Source organism: Pituophis catenifer, unplaced genomic scaffold (assembly GCF_029215685.1).
Source record: "Pituophis catenifer annectens isolate HBS135680 unplaced genomic scaffold, rPitCat1.0.hap2 SCAF_1, whole genome shotgun sequence".
NCBI classification, from domain to species: Eukaryota; Metazoa; Chordata; class Lepidosauria; order Squamata; family Colubridae; genus Pituophis; species Pituophis catenifer.
The window spans coordinates 227,870,291-227,895,272 of NW_027256881.1; the positions used below are offsets into that span (position 1 = coordinate 227,870,291).

At 38.0% G+C, this 24,982-nt stretch overlaps 1 protein-coding gene across 1 annotated transcript in view; it reads left to right on the forward strand.

Moving 5' to 3' along the window:
- CNTNAP5 (contactin associated protein family member 5) overlaps positions 1-24,982 on the forward strand; it is a 424,307-nt gene that overhangs the window by 381,998 nt on the left and 17,327 nt on the right. Inside the window, exons 20-21 of the mRNA XM_070957105.1 lie at positions 12,151-12,281; positions 16,799-16,886. Of these exons, the coding sequence (XP_070813206.1) occupies positions 12,151-12,281; positions 16,799-16,886 (219 nt within the window). The remainder of the gene's footprint in view (positions 1-12,150; positions 12,282-16,798; positions 16,887-24,982) is intronic.

Genomic DNA, 24,982 nt, shown 5'->3' on the forward strand with positions numbered 1-24,982 from the left:
TTCCAAAAAATGTCGATGTGAAGCTAAAACACAGTGCCATCAAAAATGCACATACTGTAGTGTGCATCTTTCCTTAATATAGCAATCTTTTAAAGCAGTGTTATCTATTTTTTTATGGAGACTTAGCCCTAAAATGAATCTTTCCATACCCAACTGCATGATAAAGGTAAAGGTAAAGGTTCTCCTTGCACATATGTGCTAGTCGTTCCCGACTCTAGGGTATTGCGTGGTAGGTTCCAAAAATTCAGAACCATGCAGATTTTGTCATAAAGCTGCATTCTACATCATTGTTCAGAAAGTCTTTAATAGGGTAAGTTTGATTTAAAATGAAAACTGAAGAAATTCTGGCCATGCTCAATAAACACTTTTCATTTGTTTGAAGATCCTTCCACATGAAAGTAATATTGCTTTCTGTTCCAATAATGCAGATGTAGAGTATACTCTATGCAGTATAGAGTGACTGAAAGGGTAATAGGGAATAAGAATAATATGGTACATATATGTTATCCATTTATTTTGCTCTCAGATGAGATACTAAATAGCTGCATGTTGAAGAATTTGAATCAGATGAGTTACTTTAGCATCTAGAACTATAAACAGAAATCTGAAATTTATTTATTCAGTCAATGACCAGCAACGTAAGATAATAAAAATACATAAAAGACAACAATTACAATCAGAATTAACAAGGAGAAGAGGGTCCAGTTATATACTGACAACTGTAAAATAAATCAGATATTGCATACTCTAAATAACCCTATTACAATAATACCCTATTTATTTATCTAACAATAATAAACTAATACAATAAAACTGCTCGTTAAAATATATGTCCTCTAAACATTATTAGAAAATAACTAAGCAAAATATTGATAATAATAAGGATCTTTAGTCCTTTAGCCAGTTTTTCCATATTATCATTGCAGAGGCACAAATTTTTGCTATTGCACAAGTGGTGGCTAGATTCAAGTCCTGAAGAAGATGGTTATCTGATCTCACTAGAAATATCTAGAATAGAATAGAATAGAATAGAATAGAATAGAATAGAATAGAATAGAATAGAATAGAATAGAATAGAATAGAATAGAATTATTTATTGGCCAAGTGTGATTGGACACACAAGGAATTTGTCTTGGTGCATATGCTCTCAAGGTACATAAAAGAAAAGATACATTAGTCAGAAGGTACGACACTTCATACTCATAGTCATAGGGAAACAGTCAATATACCTGTAAATCTTAATAGAGGGGAAATGTACATTAATATGATATTTCTATAGAATTGCAGCACAATAAGATATGTGAGATGTTTTCAGCTTCCCCATTGCCACATGTATAGGTTCACTCAGCTGTTGGGATTTTATCATACCTGCCCTGCGGGAGTGCTGAAGGGATAAGCAAAAATCTAGTTATGAGGTAATGATTCTTCCACATGCTTCAATTCCACTTCCTTTTGCACAATATGGCCAATATCTTCCTTTATTCTTCTGAAATTGGCTTTGGTTTGTATCAGCTCTAATGGTAACTGCTGCTAAAGAGAGCTTCCTATTTAATCACCATTTGAGTTCAGCTCTGGCTCCTGGCTTTATATCTGGCTAAAGAGGAACATTTATTAATTTGCAGGTTTGTTATTCAGTAAGCAGAATATGTGCATGTGAAAATCTATGCTCAATCATAGTAAAGGCCATTCTGCTTAGTGAGGCTTCCTGCCACATTTGGGATAAATTGGAATGGGAGTATATTAGTGTAGAAAGGAAGTGATGAGAAAGGAAACTCGTGGTTAAGCAGAGTTAAGTCTCATGCTGGCATTGGCTCTTAGTGCTGAGGATTGAAAAATCATTATGGATGAACTGTATTTATTATTATCAACAGCATGGACAAGTTGCTTAGGATATTTAGGGGGTGCTTCTAATGCTGACAACGGTGAAAGATTAAGTGTGAAGCTGTGAAAAATGGGCAAATCGAGAGCTCCCAAAATGCACAACATACATTTTGAGCTTTTCTAATCTGAATACTTAGCATTTTGAATCCTTGAGTATGCAAGATGAATGTCAAGAGGTGGCCTCTTAGCAAAAACCTCTGCGTAGTAGACATTTTAGAAGGCATGGAATATAAAGCTGAATTGATAGAGACTATTTTCCTACTTATGGCACTGCAGGTTAGTGTGAAGGGCCAGGAGATGTACAGAAGATTCAAACTCAGCAGCCAAGAGACAGTAATTGGATTAGAGAAAGAGAGAGGCAAAAAAGCAATTCAAGCAGTATGCAAGTAATCTGCACATTGCATTTTGGTAGCCCATATGTCCACGTAGGCTGTTTGGGATAAAACCCATTTAATAGCTATAGGCAGCAGAGGACAGTTGGAAAATGTCTCCCGTCTTATTAACAATAGGCAGCAGAGGGCAATTGGAATAAGCCTCCCTCCCCACTTTTTATATATGCATCCCAAGCAATATATTGGATATGACAGGCCATTTGTCTTCATGATACTATCGTTTCTCAAGAGGCCTGCTTTGGCCTGTTGTCTGCGCACCTTGTTGAAAGCCCTATAAAGAACACATCTCTAGGGTCTTGTGCTTTGTGAAACTCACAACGTATTACTTTCAAGGAATGCTGAAAGGAAAAGAAAGCATGCAGGGTTTTAGTCATCCTGATCATAGCCTTAACAGAAGTAATTGAAGCAAGCAATCTTGGTTATGCATCAGCTGAAACTCTGAACTCCCCGTCACATTTGGCAGGGCAGACCTGTTTGGCAAAATAATTTGGGTGGCATATACATTTAATAATTTATTATTCTTCCCCAGATTTAAATCATTACATGAAATCTTCCCTTAAATAATGGTTGCTATTCTGTGATCGTACAGATTATTATGAACAAAAGGGGTGGAGAATAATCCAGCATAAACCAATTTGGTGTAGTGGTTAAGGCATCCGGCTGGAAATTGGAAGACTCTGAGTTCTAGTTCTATTTTAGGCACAAGTCCACCAGTGGTGGGTTTCAATTTTTTTTACTACCGATTCTGTGGGTGTGGCTTTGTGGGTGTGGCGTGGCTTTGTGGACACAGCTTTGTGGGTGTGGCAGGGGAAGGATTCTGTAAAATCTCCATTCCCACCCCACTCCAGGGGAAGGTTACTGCAAAATCCCCATTTCTTCCTGATCAGCTGCGACTTGGGAGGCAGAGAATAGGTGGGGGTGGGGCCAGTCAGAATTTTTACTACCGGTTCTCCGAACTACTCAAAATTTCTGATACTGGTTCTACAGAACTGGTCAGAACCTGCTGCAACCCACCTCTGAAATCCACCAAGGTGAAATGGAGCCAGTTCTTCTGTCTCAGCCCTTGGAAGCAGGCAATGGTAAACCATTTTTGAAAAACCTTACCAAGAAAACTGCAGGGACTATTCCAGGCAGTCTCCAAGAATTGGACACAATTGAGCAGAAGAAAAAAATAATAATCTTTATAATCTTGTACAAAAAAGATCAAGGGGTAAAAAAAAAGGTAGGGGGAAGATAAATGGAGAGTGGTTCATAGATAAACAGTGGAACATTACAGAAGATTTGGTCAAAGACCTTTCCAGGTCCACGTTTACTTTCCAAACTCATCAGCATTTATACTTTGCTTTAAGTCAGCAACCCCCAATCTTTCGGACACCAGAGACCAGTTCCATGGTGGGCAGCTTTTCCACAAACCAGAGGCAATGTAGTTTCATGCACTGCCTGGATTCTGCACGTACGCAGATGAGGCTTCATTACCCCCTCCACTAGAGAAAGCACTGAGAAGCTCTCTTGCAGCATTTCTCCTGATCCAACAATTAGTTGATTCAGCTTCCAAAGGTTCCGTAGGTTGGAGACAATTTTCATTCTTCCCCATTCCTATGTTTCTAGGTTTGCTTAGGAAGTTGTTAACTTTTCATTAAGAGGAGTTGTTTACCGCAGTTGGTGGTAGGAGAGTTCTGTTTGCCTATCTTGATTTGCAATGAAACACAACCCTTCCCTCCAGTATAGTTAGTTTCACTCCAAGCATTAGGTTGAGTAAGAATGACATCTGGGTGCAACAACAGCTTCAGTTACCAAAAGTGTCAGCCTCCATTAAGATTTTAATCTTGCCAGGGCTGCTACTCCTTTCTCAATGTGATAACACTAGCATTGAAGATTCTTAAAATTGGTGCTATTTTCTCTGTGATTTCCAAAGGACAGTACTGCAACAACATCAGGGTTATTCAAGTTACAAAGTTTTATTAGTTGATCAAAATATAAAAATACAGAAATACAAAGAAAAATAATAATAATGGGGGAAAGGGGAAGGAAAAAGAAAAGAGGGACATGTGTAAGATAAAAGGGAAAAGGAAAAGGCAAGTGTTGACTTCCTACTCTTTTTAGAATAAGATAATAACATACAACCTCAACTTTTTACTTTTACATAATAATATATACTAGTCATTCCTGTAACAACAAGACTATCTAATCAGCAAAACCCAAAATCAAAGTTTCATTTTTTTCCTTCTCAAGCACAAAGTCCAGAAGTTAATTGAATTATTTTCTTTAATCAAAGCAGTCAATTTATTTATTTATTTATTTATTTTTAAATTTATATACCGCCCTTCTCCCTGAGGACTCCGGGCGGTGTACAGCCAGAATTAAAAAACATGAAATACAAATATTAAAAAACAATTAAAATATATATAAATTTGGCCCAAAATTAAAAATACAAACCAATTAAAACATTTAAAATTTCTTCTTAAGCCAGCCCAGCTTGCTGGAAAAAGTGAGTTTTAAGGGCACGGTGGAAGGCACTAAGGTCTTGGATTCTCCTTATCTCTGGGGGCAACTGATTCCAGAGGGTAGGTGCCCCCACAGAGAAGGCCCTCCCCCTGGGGGTCACCAGCCTACATTGATTGGCTGATGGCACCCTGAGGAGGCCCTCTCTGTGGGAGCGTACGGGACGATGGGAGGTCGTCGGTAGCAGCAGGCGGTCTCGAAGATAGCTAGGCCCAATGCCATGGAGCGCTTTAAAGGTGATAACCAACACCTTGAAGCGCACCTGAATTTAGCCATCTCTGCTAACTCCATCAACTTTTGCAGCCATTTTTCCATTGTGGGAATCAAAGTATCCTTCTGTTTTTGTGCATTGAGTATTCTTCCTGATGTTGGCATATATAGCATCAAAGTTGCAATTTTTTTTTTTAAGTTCTCTGTCCATTAAGCCCAGTAGCAGCATCAGGCTTACAGTTATTTTGATTCAGGAGCCCTAAGAAACCATATTTCCTAGTGTCCCAATGCCAGAGCCTGGTGGCATGTTCAGAATGGTACTCAAAGCCTTGGAAAATGTAGGTTTCCAGAACTTCCACATCCTACAGTTTTGGGATTTCTAGCTCTGCAACACTATTTTTAATCAATTAGAAACTTAAACATTGATCTTTCCATTCTGCTATAGCCACTGAGAAACAGAAACGGGAAAATAAAACAGGCACAAAACTGGACTAATTCAAAGCCAATTTGAATTAAACATGGACTTCAGAGTGACCCATTCATATTATAGTAAAACGTAACTAGCACAGTTTTGCCTTCCATACTCTTTCTACTTCAATGAGACTTGTGACTATAGCAAGCTCTCATCAGGAGATTCCCAAGAAGGGCCTGCTAATTAAAGAACACTATTCCCAGCCAGCTCTTCCATACAGCAGGTCTCAGAGGTATTCCAGGAACATAATTTATACTGAGTGGCATTGATAATAACTGGCCACTTCCAAAAGGAGATGAATTGATGTTAATGATCCAAAGTTCTTCTTTCTGTTTTCCTATTATCAATAAATCACTGCAAAAGGCTCTCCATGAAAATGTTAATAACACATATGGAATACACCATGTTACTAATTGCCTCACTAATGTGATCTTTCCTTCTTCACTCAACACTTTCCCTAATTATTTTCTCCTCTTTAGCAATCACTCATGCATGTGTTATGATGCAATGAGAAAGTGTGGTCACCCTTTTAATAAGCTACTAAAATACTTGACTGTTGTGTAGTTAGGCTGAGATGGAATACCAAATGGTTTTCCTTTTCTCCAGCATGGGATGTGAAAAGACATGAACATCCTAAGTAAACTCTGTTGACCCTGAAAAATAGTTATATGGAAATATTTTTTTGCAGGAAAGAATTGGCTAGTTATTTTTTTAAAATTTTACATATGTAAACTCTCTGCATTAGACAAAGAGAAGGCCTATTTCATGGTTTTGAAACTGAGAAATGTTTAGGAGAATATATTTGACAGTTTCATAAGAAGTCAGACTCCAAGGGTAATTGATTCCACCATTCTGATATTAGGCGAACAATCAAACGCAACATATGGATGCTGTCAGGCATATCAAATGCCAAAATTAGCTGATCAAGCTAGAATAATCTGCCAAGTATGGGGATAATGTATTCTAACATGAATTTTCTTTAATTCATTGCTCAGGAAAATTGCCAAGTAGTGATTGTTTTATTCCCATTCAGTGTATGTATCTATGCTTGCATTTATGTATGTGTGCATGGTTATCGAAGCAGTATGTCTTCTTACAAGACTATTGAAGTACCCTGTTTCCCTGAAAATAAGACATCCCCTGATAATAAGCCCAATCGGGCTTTTGAGCACATGCGCTAAAATAACGCCCCACCCCCCAAAAAAATAAGCCTTCCCCGAAAATATTTAAACGCAGAGCTGGAAATCAGGTAAGATGGCAAGAGGAGACCCATCTTGCTCCACGTGCCCCCAAATAATAAGACCTCCCTGAAAATAAGGTCAAGAGCTGATTTCGGGGTTCAAAAAAATATAAGACAGAGTTTTATTTTCGGGGAAGCACAGTATGTAAGGAAAAAGATGACACCTTAAAGAAAGAATCTGCATTGATAGAGGATTGAAGCTGGCAGAAGAAGGATCATGTACACCATTCACATGGTTTCAAAATGCTTGCATTATTTCATCAATCTGAAAAGGAGCAACACTGAAGAAAAGATGATGAGCTTTCCATTCACCATGGTGGGCTTGTGCACTGGGAGGTGACATTCAGAAATATTGAGAGGATGCCAAAGATCCATTCTACTTATCTAAACTTACCCATCTCTTTTGTATGCTTTGAAATAATTGAGCAATTCAGCACTTATTTCATGGTCCAAAGAGAGATTTGAGCTGCAATTTATCTAGCATTCAGTGTCCTTGAACTTATTAGGTCCTACTACCAGCTAGACATAGATTATATTGTCCTATTACTTCCAATAGGAGAGAATATCTGTAGCTCAAGGTTGAAATATGGAGACCTTGATGCTCTCTAAGTTGTTCACTTGAAGAGATTTCATTACGAGACTAGGTAATATTATCCGTGCTAGTGAATTTGGGGTTTCTCCCTGTTTGTATAAAATAGCTTATCCTGCCGGTATGATGTTGGTAGCATCATGTTGGACCTAGAGAGCAACCATCTATGTTGGGGTATGGCACTCTATTGTTATCACATTATGATTTTTAATAATGACAAAATGGGGAATTAATGAAGGGGGTTAATTTCATTAACTAGATTTTAATGTAACATTGTTTCTGTTCGATTAAATAAAGCATAGTTCATTTCAGCTCCACTCATTTTTTTTTTCCTGGAACTATAGTCACTTTTTATATAGTATCTTTAGTTCCCAGGTAAAGGTTGTCAAAAAGCAAGAAAGACTTCTGCAAACAAAAGAAATATAGGAGAGATGGGAGATTATATAGTACACATTGCATGACCTTTACATTAGAATCTTGATATAGGTATAGAGAAATAAAATGCAAACACTTTATTGAAATTAAATTTTACCAAGTATGTCAGCAGCATTCATGGAGAGCTGGGACAAGGGGAGGTGCATAAAAATAATAATAATAAAGTAGTGCTGCATCAATTCCACACAACTCCACCCTTTTGTAGTATGTATGTATGTATGTATGTATGTATGTCTGCAAGAAATGTGTTGAATTTATAGTAATATAGCTTTCATTATTTTGACAAAAGAGAAATGCACAACTCTGATCTAAAAGCAAAAACACAGTTATTAGAGGATGAGAAGACAAGTTATTGTCCTCTTTTCACCCAAGGTGCACCCATAAAAACACTATAGTAACATGTAAAATGCACCCATTCACATTTCTAGGAAAGGGTTTAAGAAGAGCAGATGTAGCCAATCTCAACCACACCTCTTTGTTAGCAAGCCAGAAGATAAGGATTAGAGTATCAGAGTCCCTCTGTTAGAGATAAGAAAAATTTCAAAATTTGATCAAATAAATAAATAAATAAATAAATAAATAAATATTTACAGCTGGATACAAATACACAAAAAGTCTTGCATTAAACAACAATAAACACAAGTATACTGTATCTACATATAGACACACACACACACACACACTATGTGTGTGTGTGTGTGTGTACTGTGTATGTGTGTATAAATCTAATATTTAGGAGAAGAAATAAATAACAATAGCAATAGCACTTAGACTTATATACCGCTTTACAGCCCTCTCTAAGCGGTTTACAGAGTCAGCATATTGCCCCCAACAACAACCTGGGCCCTCATTTTACCCACCTCGGAAAGATGGAAGGCTGAGTCAACCTTGAGCCGGTGAGATTCGATCTGCCAAACTGCTGGCTGCCGGTAATCAGCAGAAGTAGCCTACATTACTGCACTCTAACCACTGCTCCACCATGGCTCATCATAAATACTAGGAAACAATGTATAATGGCTAGAAATATGTGCATGCTGATATACAATTATGCATACGTAAGGACAACGTGCACAAATACGTAGGAATTTTTGAGGGGGCAAGGCTGTGGGTGCTAGGACTTTGTTCTTGTTTGTTTTTGTATGATCGACCTCCTCCTTTGATTGTAAAGAGGATTGAGCAAATTTAGAGGTAAAAGGATGAGAAACTGAGTAAAAGAGAAATTAACAGATTTGCTCATTCATATTCAGTTATTCTATGAACAGCTGTTAGTTTGCTTTGGTACAAAACTCAAACAAAGATGAAACATTACACAATAGAGATTTAAAATTCACACCTTTGCAAACATTTTCCCCCTTTTGCATGAAGCTGTGGGCAAAATATTTACCTTGCCTTTGATTAAATATGCAACAGCCGGATGAAACAGCTTTGCAAGTTGACCAACCCTAGGTAGAAAATCTTGAAGTACACTTATTGATTTCATATTTAATTAAAAAAGCTGCAAAATAAACTGGTAATTATTCTTAGAAACCATTTGACTAATAACTTGGCAGCAATGCATATTTCATGAATTGTAATATGCTGAAAGATATGGTGCCAAAGGCAGGTTGACAAACCAACTGATGACTGGAACAAAAACTCCCAAAGCCATAATTTGAAGATTGCTTTAATTACATTATGTGATATAAATGATCTAAAAATTAAAATAAATTATATGCATTTTCTTATTAGAGGCATAATGTCTTATAGAACTCTAGTCATTTAGAACATCTGAATTCATGAATACGCAAAACAAAGTCATTTGGTGCAGTATTTGTTACTTGTTCTGTAATAAATAGTTAATGAAACCATTACTCTTTGCAAAGAATATTATGAAAGAATAGATAATATAGGAAAAGATGAAAGAAGATTATTGATTGTGATAACTTAACTATGATTGTAATTTTATATTACATCGGGCCTCCAGGGGTCAATTTTGTTCAAGGTGACTTTGCTTATTGTATTTTAGAATAGTGCTTTACGTAGATTTTAATTCATTTTGATGCCAGAATTTGAGTTTTTCTTTCAATATAACTTTCCAACAAGATTGCTTCAGTGAAATTCCCAAGGATGGAATATGGATTTCTTACAACATTATATATTTAACTGTGAGATGGGCAAGTGGTATATGTGAATGCCCTGAATTTCAGTACTATTGTCTCAGTAATGGTGTTCAGCATCCAAGGTTCCATAAATCCCAAAAGAGATCATAAGAAGGAAGCTTGTCCCAGGAGGGTGGTGGTGTGTTTTTGTTTGTTTTTGTTATGTTATGTTTTGTATAGGCAGCTAGGGAAGGTCTAGAGTATAACAGAAAACAACACACTAGCAATGGCATCTCTTGCCATCTCTAAAGGAAGCACAAAAATATCACCAACAGACAGAGAGGATAAAATCTTGAGCCCCCTGAGAATAAACAGAGAAGCAGAAATTTATTTCGTAGCACAGGAAAGCCTTTGAGAAATTCTGAATCACATTTCAGTGGATTTTCAAACAGCATTTTTTTTAAAGGAGTCAGCTGTTTCAGGAGTCAATTTCATTACAATCCTTTACATATTTATTCAAAGGAAAACCCTACTACTTTAAAAAAAAAACGCTTAGTAAGGAAACTGTGTATTGGCAAATTGGTGTAGGGCTAGGCTGTAATTAATGGGTGATTCCCCCCTCCTCTTGCTTGCTTATTTACTTACTTGTTTTATGTTTAGAGTTAGTATAATTAAAAGATATTTTAGAGCACATGTTTTTTCAGACTATTTAGTTTTAAAAACATTACTATATTAGAAAACAAAACATTCCTTTAATAATGTAAGGTGGTTTTCATTTATTTAACTTTATTAAAAAATTACTTTAAGATATTTGGTCTCCAAATATTATTTGTAGCTCTCTTAGTTGTAGGTATAAGGAAGTTTTGATCAGTGTTATGCACAATTTTGTTTAACAGCTGTATAATTAGGGTTTGCATAATTATACTTTAATAAACTGTAATTTTATATCGCAATCCTGGAGTTTATAAATGGTCCGCATAAATGATATTTCAAAGTTTTTATGGAATTTTATGTCTTGTTTTTATTCTGATTGTTATGGTTTATGGTTAACAAATGAATTGACGCTTTAATGGTATGAATATATTTTTCAATGTATTCAGATAATTAAGACAGGCATTTTTTAAAAAAAAATATGATTGAAACATTACACTTTTTTTATTTCCCTACATTTACTTTTGAATTTATACAATTATAAGGATTAAAATTGTCAGAATGAGCTTTCTGTGATTTTTAAAGTACAAACATGATGACTCAACTTTAAAGATGAGGCACAATATAGTCTCTGTTTACAGTGCGTAACTTTATCAAAGCTGTGATAAAGCTATGACTTTTTTACACTTTGGTCATAGGACACCTGTAGCCTTTTTGATGTGATTGGATTCCAGATTCTTCCAATTACAGTCATCCTATTTGAGCTACAGTTCAATTATATTTGGTGGGCTGCAGGTTTTCTGTTCTTGATCTGTTATAGTATCATCATATGCTAGTGGTTTCGTTACTGTTTTACAAGTAGGAAATTGCATGTTCTCTTTCTTAAAGAAATATATATATATAAAGAAGTTATAAATCATCTACATTTCTTCTACAGTATCATTATTTTATCCTCAAGATGTCTGTGTTTGTGTATGAGTCAAATTGCTTTAGTGCATGTAAACAGCTAGAGCAACCTACAGTGTATAATATTCAGAATCAGCTTTCCTTCCTTTGGACAGAACATGCCATGATTCATTTCTTAAAATTAAAAATGATCATTTGAAAAAAATATGTCACACAAATGCTTTGCCAATTGGAGAGTGCACAGCATTGTTAATTGTCCAGAAAACAACTTTTTTTTCCCTTTTGGTGGCTTAAGTTATAGGCGTTTTTAGATGACATCTGTAGTTTATGGTACAACTTGCTTGAATTATTAACATGACTTTTTCCTTGATGTTCAGTCTCTTGTTGCTTCATTGGCTTGTATCCTCATGTCTTTATTTATGATGTACCATAAGGCAGACACTTGGAAAGGTCCAAGATTGAAAAGATGGGGAAGCTGAGATACAACAATTCTTATCTCTTCTCCACTTTTACCTCTCACACAAATAGGATAAATGCTTTATGATTCTTTCTCTTAAGGACAAAATACAGAGAAGTTTTGCCAGCTGATTTCAAGACTCACGGATCTATGATTTAGAGAATCTGATGTGTAAAGTACTTCACTTCTACAATTGAAATTGATAATCTTTGGGTTTTTTCCCTGTCCCACTGAAGCTTCTTCTGCTTAGATTTACTTCCTGCTTCTTCAACAGCAATTTAGTGATACAGGAATAGATGCTTTGCATTATCAAAAATCTTTCTTTCTTCTTTTTAAGGAAGCTTGCAAGTCCGATACAGACTGAGTAAAGACAAATCTCTTATTTTCACAATTGATTCTGGAAACTTTGCTAACAGAGAACTACACAGCGTGAAGATAAATAGAGATGGAAGAGAGCTGACTATTCAGGTATCTAATATACCATTTGTTGTGGCCCAAACATTCCTGAACCCTTTTACTGTTCTTAGTAATCAAATGAAAAGATAAATTTGATACTTGTCCTGAAAAGCACATGCCCCTATTTGTTAAGAATTGCTGTTGGGACTTGTAAGTAGCTACAGCAGTGGCATGATCAGATAAGTGCCTTGCCAAGCCAAGAGAGGATTTTGTCTTCTGGCTGCAGCAACTACAGTAGTGGCCAAAATTATGGAAACCTTTTGGGAAAAGTGTATTTTCTAAAACTAGCTAGCACCACTTTTTTTGGAGTAGTACCATAAAATTATATATCAATGGAAAGATAATTTAGTCAATAATGTAATGCAATAACTTTCATGAAGGATTTGCTATTAGAATAGCAGTTACAGTATAAAGAAGAAAAGTGAAACACGTAGAAAAAATGAGATATACAACAATTATCACATCAGTTAATACTTAGTTGGGTAACCTTTAGCATGAATTACGCCCTTACAATGTCATGGAGTGAACCAAGTCTATTAATTCTGCAGCTGTTATAATGAGAAACCAAGATTGAATGATTGCTTCTATTAACTGGGTTTTATTGCTGGGTCGCTTCTGACTAACAGGTTTCTTTAGTTGGAATATGATTATCTTGAAACTTAAAAAAAAAGTGGTGTTATTAGCCATCAAACCTCAAAAATACACTTTTCCCTAAAGGTTTCCATAATTTTAACCACTACTGTACATTAAGACTGGAAATAACAAGACCAGAAAGAAGGATGATCCAGAGTTTTAATTGTTCATACCATATTATCTAGGTCATTGCCCATGCTTCTACTCCATGCAAAAGAACTAGTAAGTCATAACAGCATATAATCAGCTAAGAAATCCTAAATGTATTTATTTTTCAAAGAACTGGTCTCCTTTGTTCATTTCTGTTCCTTATCTCCATGCTTTGATGCCATATCATTCAATATGCATCACTCCTGGAACTTTTTTCTCTAGAAGAGAACATACAGATCAAGGTTGAACTGTGGAGGAGTTCTTTGTGCTTTCTGCAGTTGTTTGTTTGAGACATTTGAAACATATGCAAGCAGACAACCAAGCTCAGAGAGAATCACGAGCTCCACTTCTTTCTCTGTTAGCATAATACTCAATTTAGGGATTTAATATTTACTGATGTTTGTTAATTTTGTTTTATTCCAATTTATAATTAGCCTTTAAGATTAAGTCAATTGAAATATTTGCTAAAGTAATTTTATTTATTTTATTTTATTTTATTTTGAATTTGTATACCGCCCTTCTCCCTGAGGACTCAGGGCGGTGAACAGCCAAGTAAAAACATCAAGTACAAATATTAAAATACAGTTAAAATATACATATATAAATTTGGCCCCATTAATTAAAAACAATAAACAAAACACTTAAAAACACTTAAAAAAATTAGGCCAACCCGGCTTGCTGGAAAAGGAAGGTTTTTAAGGGCACGGCGGAAGGCACCGAGGTCTTGGATTCTCCTTATCTCTGGAGGCAGTTGATTCCAGAGGGTAGGTGCCCCCACAGAGAAGGCCCTCCCCCTGGGGGTCACCAGCCTGCACTGTTTGGCTGATGGCACCCCGAGGAGGCCCTCTCTGTGGGAGCGCACAGGTCGATGGGAGATCGTCGGTGGCAGCAGGCGGTCTCGAAGATAGCTAGGCCCTATGCCATGGAGCGCTTTAAAGGTGATAACCAACACCTTGAAGCGCACCCGGAAGACCACTGGGAGCCAGTGCAGCTCGCGCAGGAGCGGTGTTACATGGGAGCGCCAGGCTGCTCCCGTCACTACCCGCGCTGCTGCATTCTGGACCAGTTGGAGCCTCCGGGTGCTCCTCAAGGGAAGCCCCATGTAGAGAGCGTTGCAGTAGTCAAGGCGAGAGGTGACGAGGGTATGAGTGACTGTGCACAGGGAATCCCGATCAAGAAAGGGCCGCAACTGGCGGATCAGGCGAACCTGACAAAAGGTCCCCCTGGTTACAGCCGTCAGATGTTCCTCCAAGGACAGCTGCCTATCCAGGAGGACTCCCAGATTGCGAGCCCTCTCTGTGGGGGCCAACGACTCGCCCCCAATAGTCAGTGATGGAGTCAACTGACTATATCGGGATGCCGGGAGCCACAGCCACTCAGTCTTGGAAGGGTTGAGTCTGAGCCTGTTCCTCCCCATCCAGATCCGCACAGCCTCCAGGCACTGGGACATCACTTCAAGGGCATCGTTGGGGTGGCCTGGGGTGGAGATGTACAGCTGGGTGTCATCAGCGTACTGATGGTATCTCACCCCAAAGCCACGGATGATCTCGCCCAGCGGCTTCACATAAATGTTGAACAGGAGGGGCGAGAGGACCGACCCCTGAGGCACTCCACATATAAGAGGCCTTGAGGTCGACCTCTGCCCCCCTGCCAACACGAACTGCGACCGGTCGGAGAGAAAGGAGGAGAACCACCGTAATACGGTGCCCCCCATCCCCAACTCTTCCAACCGGTGCAGCATGATACCATGGTCGATGGTATCAAAAGCCGCTGAGAGGTCTAACAGGACCAGAACAGAGGAACAACCCCTGTTCCGAGCCCTCCAGAGATCATCAACCAACGCGACCAATGCCATTTCCGTGCTGTGTCCAGGCCTGAAACCCGACTGGAACGGATCTAGATAGGATGTTTCCTCCAAGAATTGTGGAAACTGTCGCGCGACCACACTCTCAACAACCTTCGCCAGGAAGCGAAGGTTGGAGACAGGACGATAGTTGGCCAATATTGCCGGATCCAGGGACGGCTTCTTGAGGAGAGGCCTCACCACCGCTTCTTTCAAGGCGGCGGGGAAGTGACCCTCACTCAACGAAGCATTGATAACACCCTGGAGCCAGCCTCGTGTAACCTCCCGGGAGGCCAGTACCAACCAGGAGGGACACGGGTCCAGTAAACATGTGGCCGCACTAAGTCTCCCCAAAATCCTGTCCACATCATCCGGAGTCACAGCATCAAACTCCTCCCAGGTAACATTCTCAAGACTATTCCTCGTCACCCTGCCCTGATCTACCCAGTCAGAGTCCAAATCCCCCCGGATCTGAGCGATTTTGTCATACAGGTATTGTCTGAAATCCTCCGCCCTGCCTTCCAAGGGATCCTCCCGCGCTCCCGGATGGAGCAGGGAGCGGGTTACCCTGAACAGGGCGGCCGGACGATTCCCTGATGACGCAATAGAGGCGGAAAAGTAGTTAAACTTTGCCGTCTTTATCGCCACTAGGTAGGTCTTAATATGCGACCTTACCAGTGTTCGGTCAGATTCAGCGAGACTGGCCCTCCAACCGCTCTCTAGGCGTCTTGTAAGCCTTGGTCACTTTCTGCTAATAGAACGGTATCATCCACATACCTAAAATAATAGGCTGCAGATATTGGAGAATGAAAACACATATGGAATAAATAAAGTTTGTATCTCCCTCCCTTATGAAAACTGATGGGATCCTAGTAAAGTTTGTAGTAAAGTTGTTCTTTAAATTCTTCATACCAAGGAGTAGAGAAGACTAGAAACACATACTTTGATGCATTACTAAGGTAGAAGAAAGCCAGAGAATAGAACTTGCTCTTGTTTATATTTGGAGTGTGAAAGCTCAGCAACAAAAGGAGCATGTTGGTACATGCCATGGTTACAGATATGGGAAGAATCTGAAGGAAGAATGATAGAAAAACATCAAAAAGTATAAAAAGGAAAAAAATTCGCTCCTGATATCACACCAGTTGATTATTGATCTAGAATGCAATAAAGAAATATATAATGAGCTTCATCATATGTTTAAGTTAAAGCTAAAGTTATAGGCTGAGTAAGGATTACAATGTCAAAAGGATCTTGTGCCTTGTTTAGGGAATTATTCATGAAGACGTATTTTGTATTTGGCTCACCCTGCATTCCAGAGAATACAGTTCAGTAGGTTTGTGCTAATGACTTCAAACTGAATTTCCCAAAATAACATCATTCTGTCTGTTGTGCTAATTACAATATAAGGCATCTTTGGTCAGAAGGCTGATTGTGAATTATTCTAATAGTTCTGTGCTTTGACACATAAAAAATGAAAGATCAATGAATTCTAAACACCTGTTGATTTGCAGTCCTCCGTTTCTCAAATGCTGTTCTGCTATTGTGTATGAGTTGGCATAGGAATATGCATAATTATAAGAAACTAAAAACAGAAGCAGCATCAAGCTGATTAAGAATCCAGGCTAAATTGAGTCCTAGGAAAACAAATTGGGCAGCTTCCCAACATTGTCTGACCTGCACAGATATTGGAATGATAAAATTGACAGCTACAAACTTGGGGAATTATTGAGCTGCTCTCAAAATCTCAGTGTTGTGCAAACATGGGGAAGATTTCCCTGACAAGAGCCTCGTGTTGGAGTGAAATATAAATGGGGGGGGGGATTACATACCAACAAAAGAGTACACAGCATTCACTTGCTTATGAAAGTGTTGTTAATACCATGCATTTTTGCTTCCCTTCCAGATTGACCAGGTTCTCAAAGTCAAGCACAACTTTTCCTCCGAGGTTGAATTCAGACCCATCAAATCACTGACCTTAGGGAAAGTGACTGGTAGGCATATGTGATATCTTTCTGACTTGTAAATAATTATCAACAGTGCAATGCATTGTTTTGATACATGTTTGCACACTTTTATTTTCAATATGTTGCTTACATCTCTACTATGTCTAGACAGTGTTAATATGAAATTCTTTGCAAGAGATGATGCATTCTTTTTTACTTGGCAGGCATAAATGTTGATGCTGACTATAAGATCGTGTGTGTGTGTGTGTGTGTGTGTATGTGTGTGTGTGTGTGTGTGTGTGAAAGAAGACTACAGAAGAAAAATGTTGAGTTATGAAGGCCATTGAGTTCCTGAACAGCTCAATAGCCGATTGTCACAGACTTCTAAAATAGAATCAGGCTGTAAAGCAGATAATACTTTAAGGATTCTTTTTAATATTCCATATTTAGTGTTGTGGCAAAATAGAAGAAATATAACAACAGCAAAGAGAATGAAGTACTTTGAAACTGGTACAGTACAATCCCATGCATGTTCACTTAAAATGGGACTCAGCTGAGTTTAATGGGATTTACTGCTGGGGAAGTTTGCACATGGTTGCAATTTAAGATGTATAGCATTGTTACATGTGGTAAGCCACATTGCCAAGAGTGAAAGGGAGATGTTGCTTCAATTGTTCCGGGGCCATTGCAATCACTAACACTAGCCTGGAGATGACTATTATATGTGTCTGTTAAATTGGGCCATAGTGACAGTCTGGACTACCTATAAGCACCTGGATGCCATCTCAGGGCTGGTATTGGAGTCCCAAAGGTTTTGATCTTGGGAATTCTCACACTCTGGGGGTGGATTCCAGAGTGACTTGTGAGATCGTGACAACCATGTTACAGGTAATAGTGGCTGTAATACACATAGATGGGCACATGTCTGATTTGTTGTTTAGAGTAGATGAGATGTGAGCTGAATATGAAGAACATTATTATCTCTCCTTTCTCTTGCATATTGTCAATGAGCTATTAGGATGATAACCAACTTATGCCTGCTTGACTTCTAGAGTACCAGAACTAAGAACCTTTGGACTGAAATAATCTACAAATCTTTCTCACCCTCAGAAATCCCTCAGAATTCACACTAGTGAATTCTAGTATTTTTCTTTGCATGCATAGGTAAAGAAGAATGCTGGCTGGGCTGATGAGAATCATGAAGGGAGGACTGTATAAAAAGTCTTGCCATTTGGAAAAGTGAGGAAAATGCAATCCCTGAATGCCCTGTGACTGAACTGAAACTCTTACCACTTCCTCAAAATCCTCATAATTTTTCTCTCTCCTTGACACCTATTCCAGGAAAATGAGTCTATGATTACAGTGCATACGATAAAGGGAGGTGACAAGATTTTTTTTTTTTTATTGTCAGGAGCCTTCGGTTCTTTAAGATAAATGTGGAATAGAAATGTTTTAAATAAACAGAAGTACTTTCCATTTCAGTTATGCCATGCATCCAAGGAATTAAAACTTTATTTTTAGCTTAAAAGACCAGCATTTGAGAATAAAGGTTTCTCACTCTGTGTCCTTGAATGTTCAGAATTGATACATTTACCTAGCCTGCAGTAAAAATCATGAAAAAAAGACTGGACTGGAATTGCCTCTGAAACAGAGAATGAGATAGATGATAAGAACAGTTATAGGGAAGTAACTATTCTGCTCCAGTAAAGCACACAAAGCCATTGAGTTTGATTTACACGTCTCTCCATACCCTAATAGAGATGCGGTGGCTCGGTGGCTAAGACGTTGAGCTTTCGATCAAAAGGTTGGCAGTTCAGTGGTTCAAATCCCTAGTGCTGCGTAACGGAGTGAGCTCCCATTACTTGTCCCTGCTTCTGCCAACCTAGCAGTTCAAAAGCATGTAAAAATGCAAGTACAAAAATAGGGACCATCTTTGGTGGGAAGGTAACAGTGTTCCATGCGCCTTTGGTGTTTAGTCATGCCGGCCACATGACCACGGAGACATCTTCAGACAGCTCTGGCACTTCGGCTTTGAAATGGAGATGAGCACTCCCCCCTAGAGTCGGGAAAGACTAGCACATATGTGCGAGGGGAACCTTTACCTTTTACCATACCCTTGAAAAAACTAGCACCTGCATGTGTGAAATGATAACATACCCAAACACTTTGTCCCTTCTCTTTTTTTAATCAAGCAACTCTGTGCAGAATTTACTGCCATTTCTTTTAGTTAAAGACTAAACTGGATAGTCTAACTGGAGGCTCCATTTAATGATTGCTAACAGGTGGGCATTGTTCAGTGCTTCAAAACTTAAGGACACCAATGGATACTGAGTTCCAGATGTGAATCTCCTTATCTTTATCAAAGCGAGGCTATGAAACGGGCCCAGACTTTTCCTGAAATTAATTACCTTGCTTCCAGGCAATCTGTTTTCCCTCGATGTGCATATCTCATCTGGGAATTTTTCAGGACAGCAAAGGAGCTGAAATTAAATGGCTGTGTTTTCCATTAAATTAAAGGGGATGCTTTTTATGTGCATAGTCAGTCATGCATGCGCGTATCTTATATTCAAGGGGAAGATTAACTGAATGAATCGAGGAGTCTGCACACAAGCCGGTTCTGAAATTAACTGTATATAAATCTCAGAAGCCAGGTGGAATGGAACATGAAAACGGTGTCAGCAATGTCAGTGAACTTTACAAGAAATGAGGGCTAATGTATGAAATTAGTTATTTTTTCCAATAGCCCTTTAAACGTAAGCCAAGCTCTCCAAAATTACGTTCTGATTTAAAAAAACAGGTTTTAAAATTACAACTCGAGAACAATGTTATTTGATGAGCACCTTTGATTTTGATCTCTAGATTTTTATTATGAATATGAATTTTATTTTTTATCATTCCTATTGCTTTTTTTTTTCTTTTATTCCTTCTTTATTGCATTGGAAGATAAAAGTTTGCATTCTTGCATTATTTCGGGTTTTATCTAGCTATTTGGTGGAGGAATTATGCAGTTCTTCTAATTTCATGGGACACTTTATATTCTAAATCCTTCCAAACCTGAGTGCTTATCTTGCCAATATTCTAAGTCAGCCTTCCTGAAATGGGTGCTTTTCAAATATGTTGATGGGATTATATCAAGATAGCAATTTGATCAACTGTGTTGGTCGGGAGTTTGAGCATTATCATTTCAAAATGTGCTCTTTCTGTTAAGAAAAATGGACTAAGGATTGAAATTCCTGATCACTGGCTTCAAACAGGACATCTGCTGATGATAGAATATGATTCGTTATTGAGGAAATCTGTGGTATCTCTCTCATTAATGACTAAGCTGGGTGTGACTGATTGGACCTGGAATCCAATATATGGAAGGCCATAGCTCTTATGTTATGAAATGAATTGTAAATATCATCAACCATTTCCATTTCCTTGAGGTAGAGCCTACAGTCTACAGTAACCTGCTCTGATCCAATTCCAGAGTTCACAAACTTCAACCTGCTTCTTCACAGTTTCAGAGCTGTACGAAGCTCGATGTGATAGCAATTATAGCAAAAGGAAGAAAACGTATATTGTTTACATAAAATTTCAGACTAGGGAGAGGAGCAGGAGACAGAGAGCATTAGATTTTATTTTTCTCTTTAAATCTTTGCAATCAAACCACCATTGTTTGGCTTCAGTTTGGAAAATAGATTGGAGACAATATTGATCTAAAGTTTCTGTTTAATAGCAATAGCAATACCACTTAGACTTATATACCGCTTCACAGTGATTTACAGCCCACTCTAAGCGTTTTACAAAGTCAGCATATTGCCCCCAACAATCTGAGTCCTCATTTTACCCACCTCAGAAGGATGGAAAGCTGAGTCAACCTTGAGCCTGGTGGGATTTGATCTGCCAAACTGCTGGCAGCCGGTGATCAGCAGAAGTAGCCTGCAGTATTGCACTTTAACCACTGCACCACCGGGGCTATTACATGGCTCTTAAGCTTCCATAACTGAATGAGGACTTCAAAGTCATGTTGAACCATGTGTCATTCTTGATTTATGAGATACACTGGTTACTAGCTACTTTCTGGATGCAATTCAAGGAGTACTGGTTATCAGCTATAATACTACACATGGTACAGAGCTTGGTTATCTACTCAATCAGGGAGTTTAAGCAGAATATGCATGCTGCAGATGCCTTCTGTTGAACAATCCCCATCTCCCAAGATTTGTACAGACTGATTCTAGAGTTGTTCCAGAAGTCATTAAAACATTGCTCTGCTCCAGGGTCTGAAGTTAGGGTAGATGCTGAGCCTTTGTTAGTTTGTTGTTGACTGTGGTGATTTTAATTGTATTTTTGTTGTTTTACTTTCCTGGACACAGAATTTTTTGTTTTTTTGATTGGTTTTCTTTGTATGAATTGGAATTAATTTCTTTCTAGAATCAAGTGGTCTTCCAATCTAAATTATTATTATTATTATTATTATTGTTATTGTTATTGTTATTGTTATTGTTATTGTTATTGTTATTTAAAAAGCAACTAATCTGGGTCTCACCATTCCTCATTCAACTTATTCTTCATTGGCTCTCACTTCCTAACAATATGAGCTTCACAGAAAGACAATGAAGAACAAATAAATAGACTGCAAGTACAATTTTAAACATATCTATACTGAGTTATAATAAGGCACTCTTCCAGAGTCTGTCCATTTTTCTTTATCTTGGTATGTATGTATTATATATACATGCATACATGTATACATCCTTACACACATATACATGCACACAATAAGTATGCATACACAATTGGAAAACCTGACATCATATTTTGAAATTAGAAGCTTTTGAATGATTGAATTATGATTCATAGAAACATTTGCATGTCTTAAAAAAAAAATATAGTACCACTAGCAATGGAGTAAGATCAGGATGACCAAGAGAACCCTGGTGGCACAGTGGTTAGAATGCAGTATCCAGGCTACTTCTGCTGCCTACAATTTGGCAGTTCGAATCTCACCAGGCTCAAGGTTGACTCAGCCTTCCATCCTTCTGAGATTTGTAAAATGAGGAGCCAGATTGTTGGGGGCAATATACTGACTCTGTAAATCGCTTAGAGAGGACTATAAAGCACTGTGAAGCAGTATACAAACCTTATTGCTGTTGCTATTCTCCTTTCTTACTACCAACCCCATTGCTTTGTTCTGAAATGGAAATGGTCCACAAGGTATCTTTCTGAATGTATTACAAAATTGACTACGTATACTGTAGCAGGGATCTCTCTGAAACTTGGAAAACTTTAATAGATCCTCCACCTAAGAATTGCCTGTTGACATTAAATAGTCCATCCTCAGAACAATTAGACAGTTTTATTTTGTTTTTTTCAAATTGTTCCAATTCTACCTGGATCTTTGTACGCAGTAACTGAAAGGGAAAGTCATTTCACAGTGAGAGAAAAACATTCTACTTCCACCTCTAGAGACTGCTATTATTGTCAGAAATAGAGTTTGTAATATTACTTAATTGCTGTGCCTTATGCTATACTTCAGGGAGAGTCTATAGGATCCCTTTGGGAAGAGTTGCCAAAATAGAGGGTTGCAAAGTCTCCACCCTCTTCCTCGTGAGATCTTTCTCTTGAAACTTTATTTTTAGAATGAACTGTTGCTCTTTCAATTGACTGCAGCTGTCTGCTCTCAAAAGCATTTTTCTTTGGCATTTACAGATCTCCATGAAGTTACATCCACAAAGCCTTTTTTTTAAAAAAAAATAATAATTCACTTGGCATTATGAAACAAATGGGAGTGGTTGTGGTTTGACATTTTGCATTGTTTCAATGGCTGGTTTAAGACAGTGAACAAAAAAAAAAGAACAATAAATTAACAATAAAAAAATTATCTTAGCAGCATTATCTGATGTAGACTTCCATATGAAAGAAAAGTTGTGGTGGGATATCTGATTTATACACAGAATAAGCATATCAGGAGTTTCCTGTAAAATAATAGTGATGTGTACAGCCACCTGCTTTAAAGATAAATACCTGAGTGAAGGGAAATAGCCATTGAACTTGCCCAAAAGAAGAATTTTGCTTAGCATGGTGCAAAAGAAATTGTTTCTCTTATAGAGGTCAACAGGTTTTTTTTTTTCCCCTGTGAATCTACTTGCTGTCTTATTGTAGTCTCTTCCAACATCAGTGGTGGGTTCCTCCCGGTTCGGCCCGGTTCTGCTGAGCCAGTAGCGGTGACAATATGATGTCACTGCCCCTCCCCTCCCCGCCCCCCTGCGTTATTCTTACCTTTTATTTGGCCCCATCCCCAAACTATTGCTGCCTCCTGAGTCCCAGCTGATCGGCTAGAAGGAAAAAAACTGTTGAAACTTTTATTGCGGGGCTTCAAAGGGCCACCCTACAGCTGATTAGTGTTAAAAGGCACTGTGGTGGTAGACCGGTGCCTCCAAAAACAAATGAGTAGACCGGTGCCTGCAAAAATAAATGGGTAGACTAGGACACTCCAAGAATGAATGGGTAAACCAGTACAGCTCTGCAAGCAATTAAAAGCCTGGTAGACCAGTACCTCTGCTAAATCCTAAAGAATTGTCACATGACCATCAAGCCATGCCCACAAAATAAGCCACACCTACAGAACCGGTAATAAAAAAATTTAGAACCCACCCCTGTCCAACATATATTTTCCTAGCTAAAATATTGACTTAAAAATACCCTAAAAGTACAATCCCATGCCTGCTTTTTTGTTTGCAAACCTCATTTATTTCAGTACATTTTACTTCTGAGTTTATACATAGGCTCCACTCTGTTACTGCAATGGTTAAGGTGCTAGTCTAGAAACCTGGAGATGGTGAGTTCTAGTCCCACCGTAGGCATGAAAGGTGGCTGGGTGACCTTGTACCAATCATACACTCTCATCCCAATCCACTCCAAAGGGTTGTTGTTGTGAGGAAAATAGAGGAGGAAAGAATTTTATGTATATATGCATGCCATCTTGAGTTATTTCTATGAAACAATAAGGGTGGGATAAAAATTTTAAAAAATAATGTGGGGGTTATTTGGATTATCCTGAAGCATAGTTTCCCAGAGTCACAATGAATTCATAAAGAATGACTTCGATTACATCATCTGAAGTAGAGCAGTTTGATAGGCCAAGAAAAAAATATTAATGGTCAGGAAGGCAACTGTTGTAACACAATACCAATACAACACAAGTATTACATTTGTGTAATGTAATACTTGGAACACACAGGTGTTCCAACAGTGGCATTGTGTAGTATCTCTTATAATCTATGTCAGATTTTGTGTTTGTGCATTGATTGGTTGTGTTAACTAGAACATCTATTTATGCAAACACAACTTTAGATGTCTGGGGTCATGGTTAATGGTGTTTGTATTTGTAGGTTTCAAGATCACACTATAAATATTCAACCACCTACACTTTGATAAAATAATTCCTACAAAGGTGGCCTTGATCTGTCAGCCACACAAGTTAATGCACTATCCATTCTCCCATGTACTGAAGGAATATATGTGTTTTGTGAATATATCTCACCCTTCATATTGTGTTATCTTTCATTTCTTCTCTGCCTGCTAGGATATCAGCAAAAACCATTTCTATTTCTGTTTTAAGAGTTTTGATTAGATAATATGTCAAATGTTTCTTTGTTCTCCTATAATTTTAAAATTAAAATGTGCTTTTTACATAAGAAATGTACAACTTTTATAATGACTCTGATAAAGAGTATCAGAATAAGAAAAATTGGTATATGCGGAAGCCTAAATCTTCATGTGAAAAAAAGGATTAGAACTCAAACTGATTGATCATGAAATATAATGCAGATGGTGCTTCTTCCTGACACAGAGATCTTCAATAATCCTTTGTGGACATACCTTCTACAATGTAGAAGAAGAAGGGATCAAGACCAGGTAATCTGAAATTGTCTTCCCCAGAACCAAGCTGAAAATATGGCCAGTATCTCCAAACTGAAGAACTCATTTTCAAAAGTGCCCCAAGGACACAATTTTTATATTTAGTGGCAATGCTCCGAAACAAGTATACTGTTGAGTGATTTTCTGCATGGCTGGTGTGCTACAGTGCAGAAATTCATTGCTAATTATTGTGCTGCTCTATTCTATCTAATTTGTGACCATGCCAGCCAGCAATT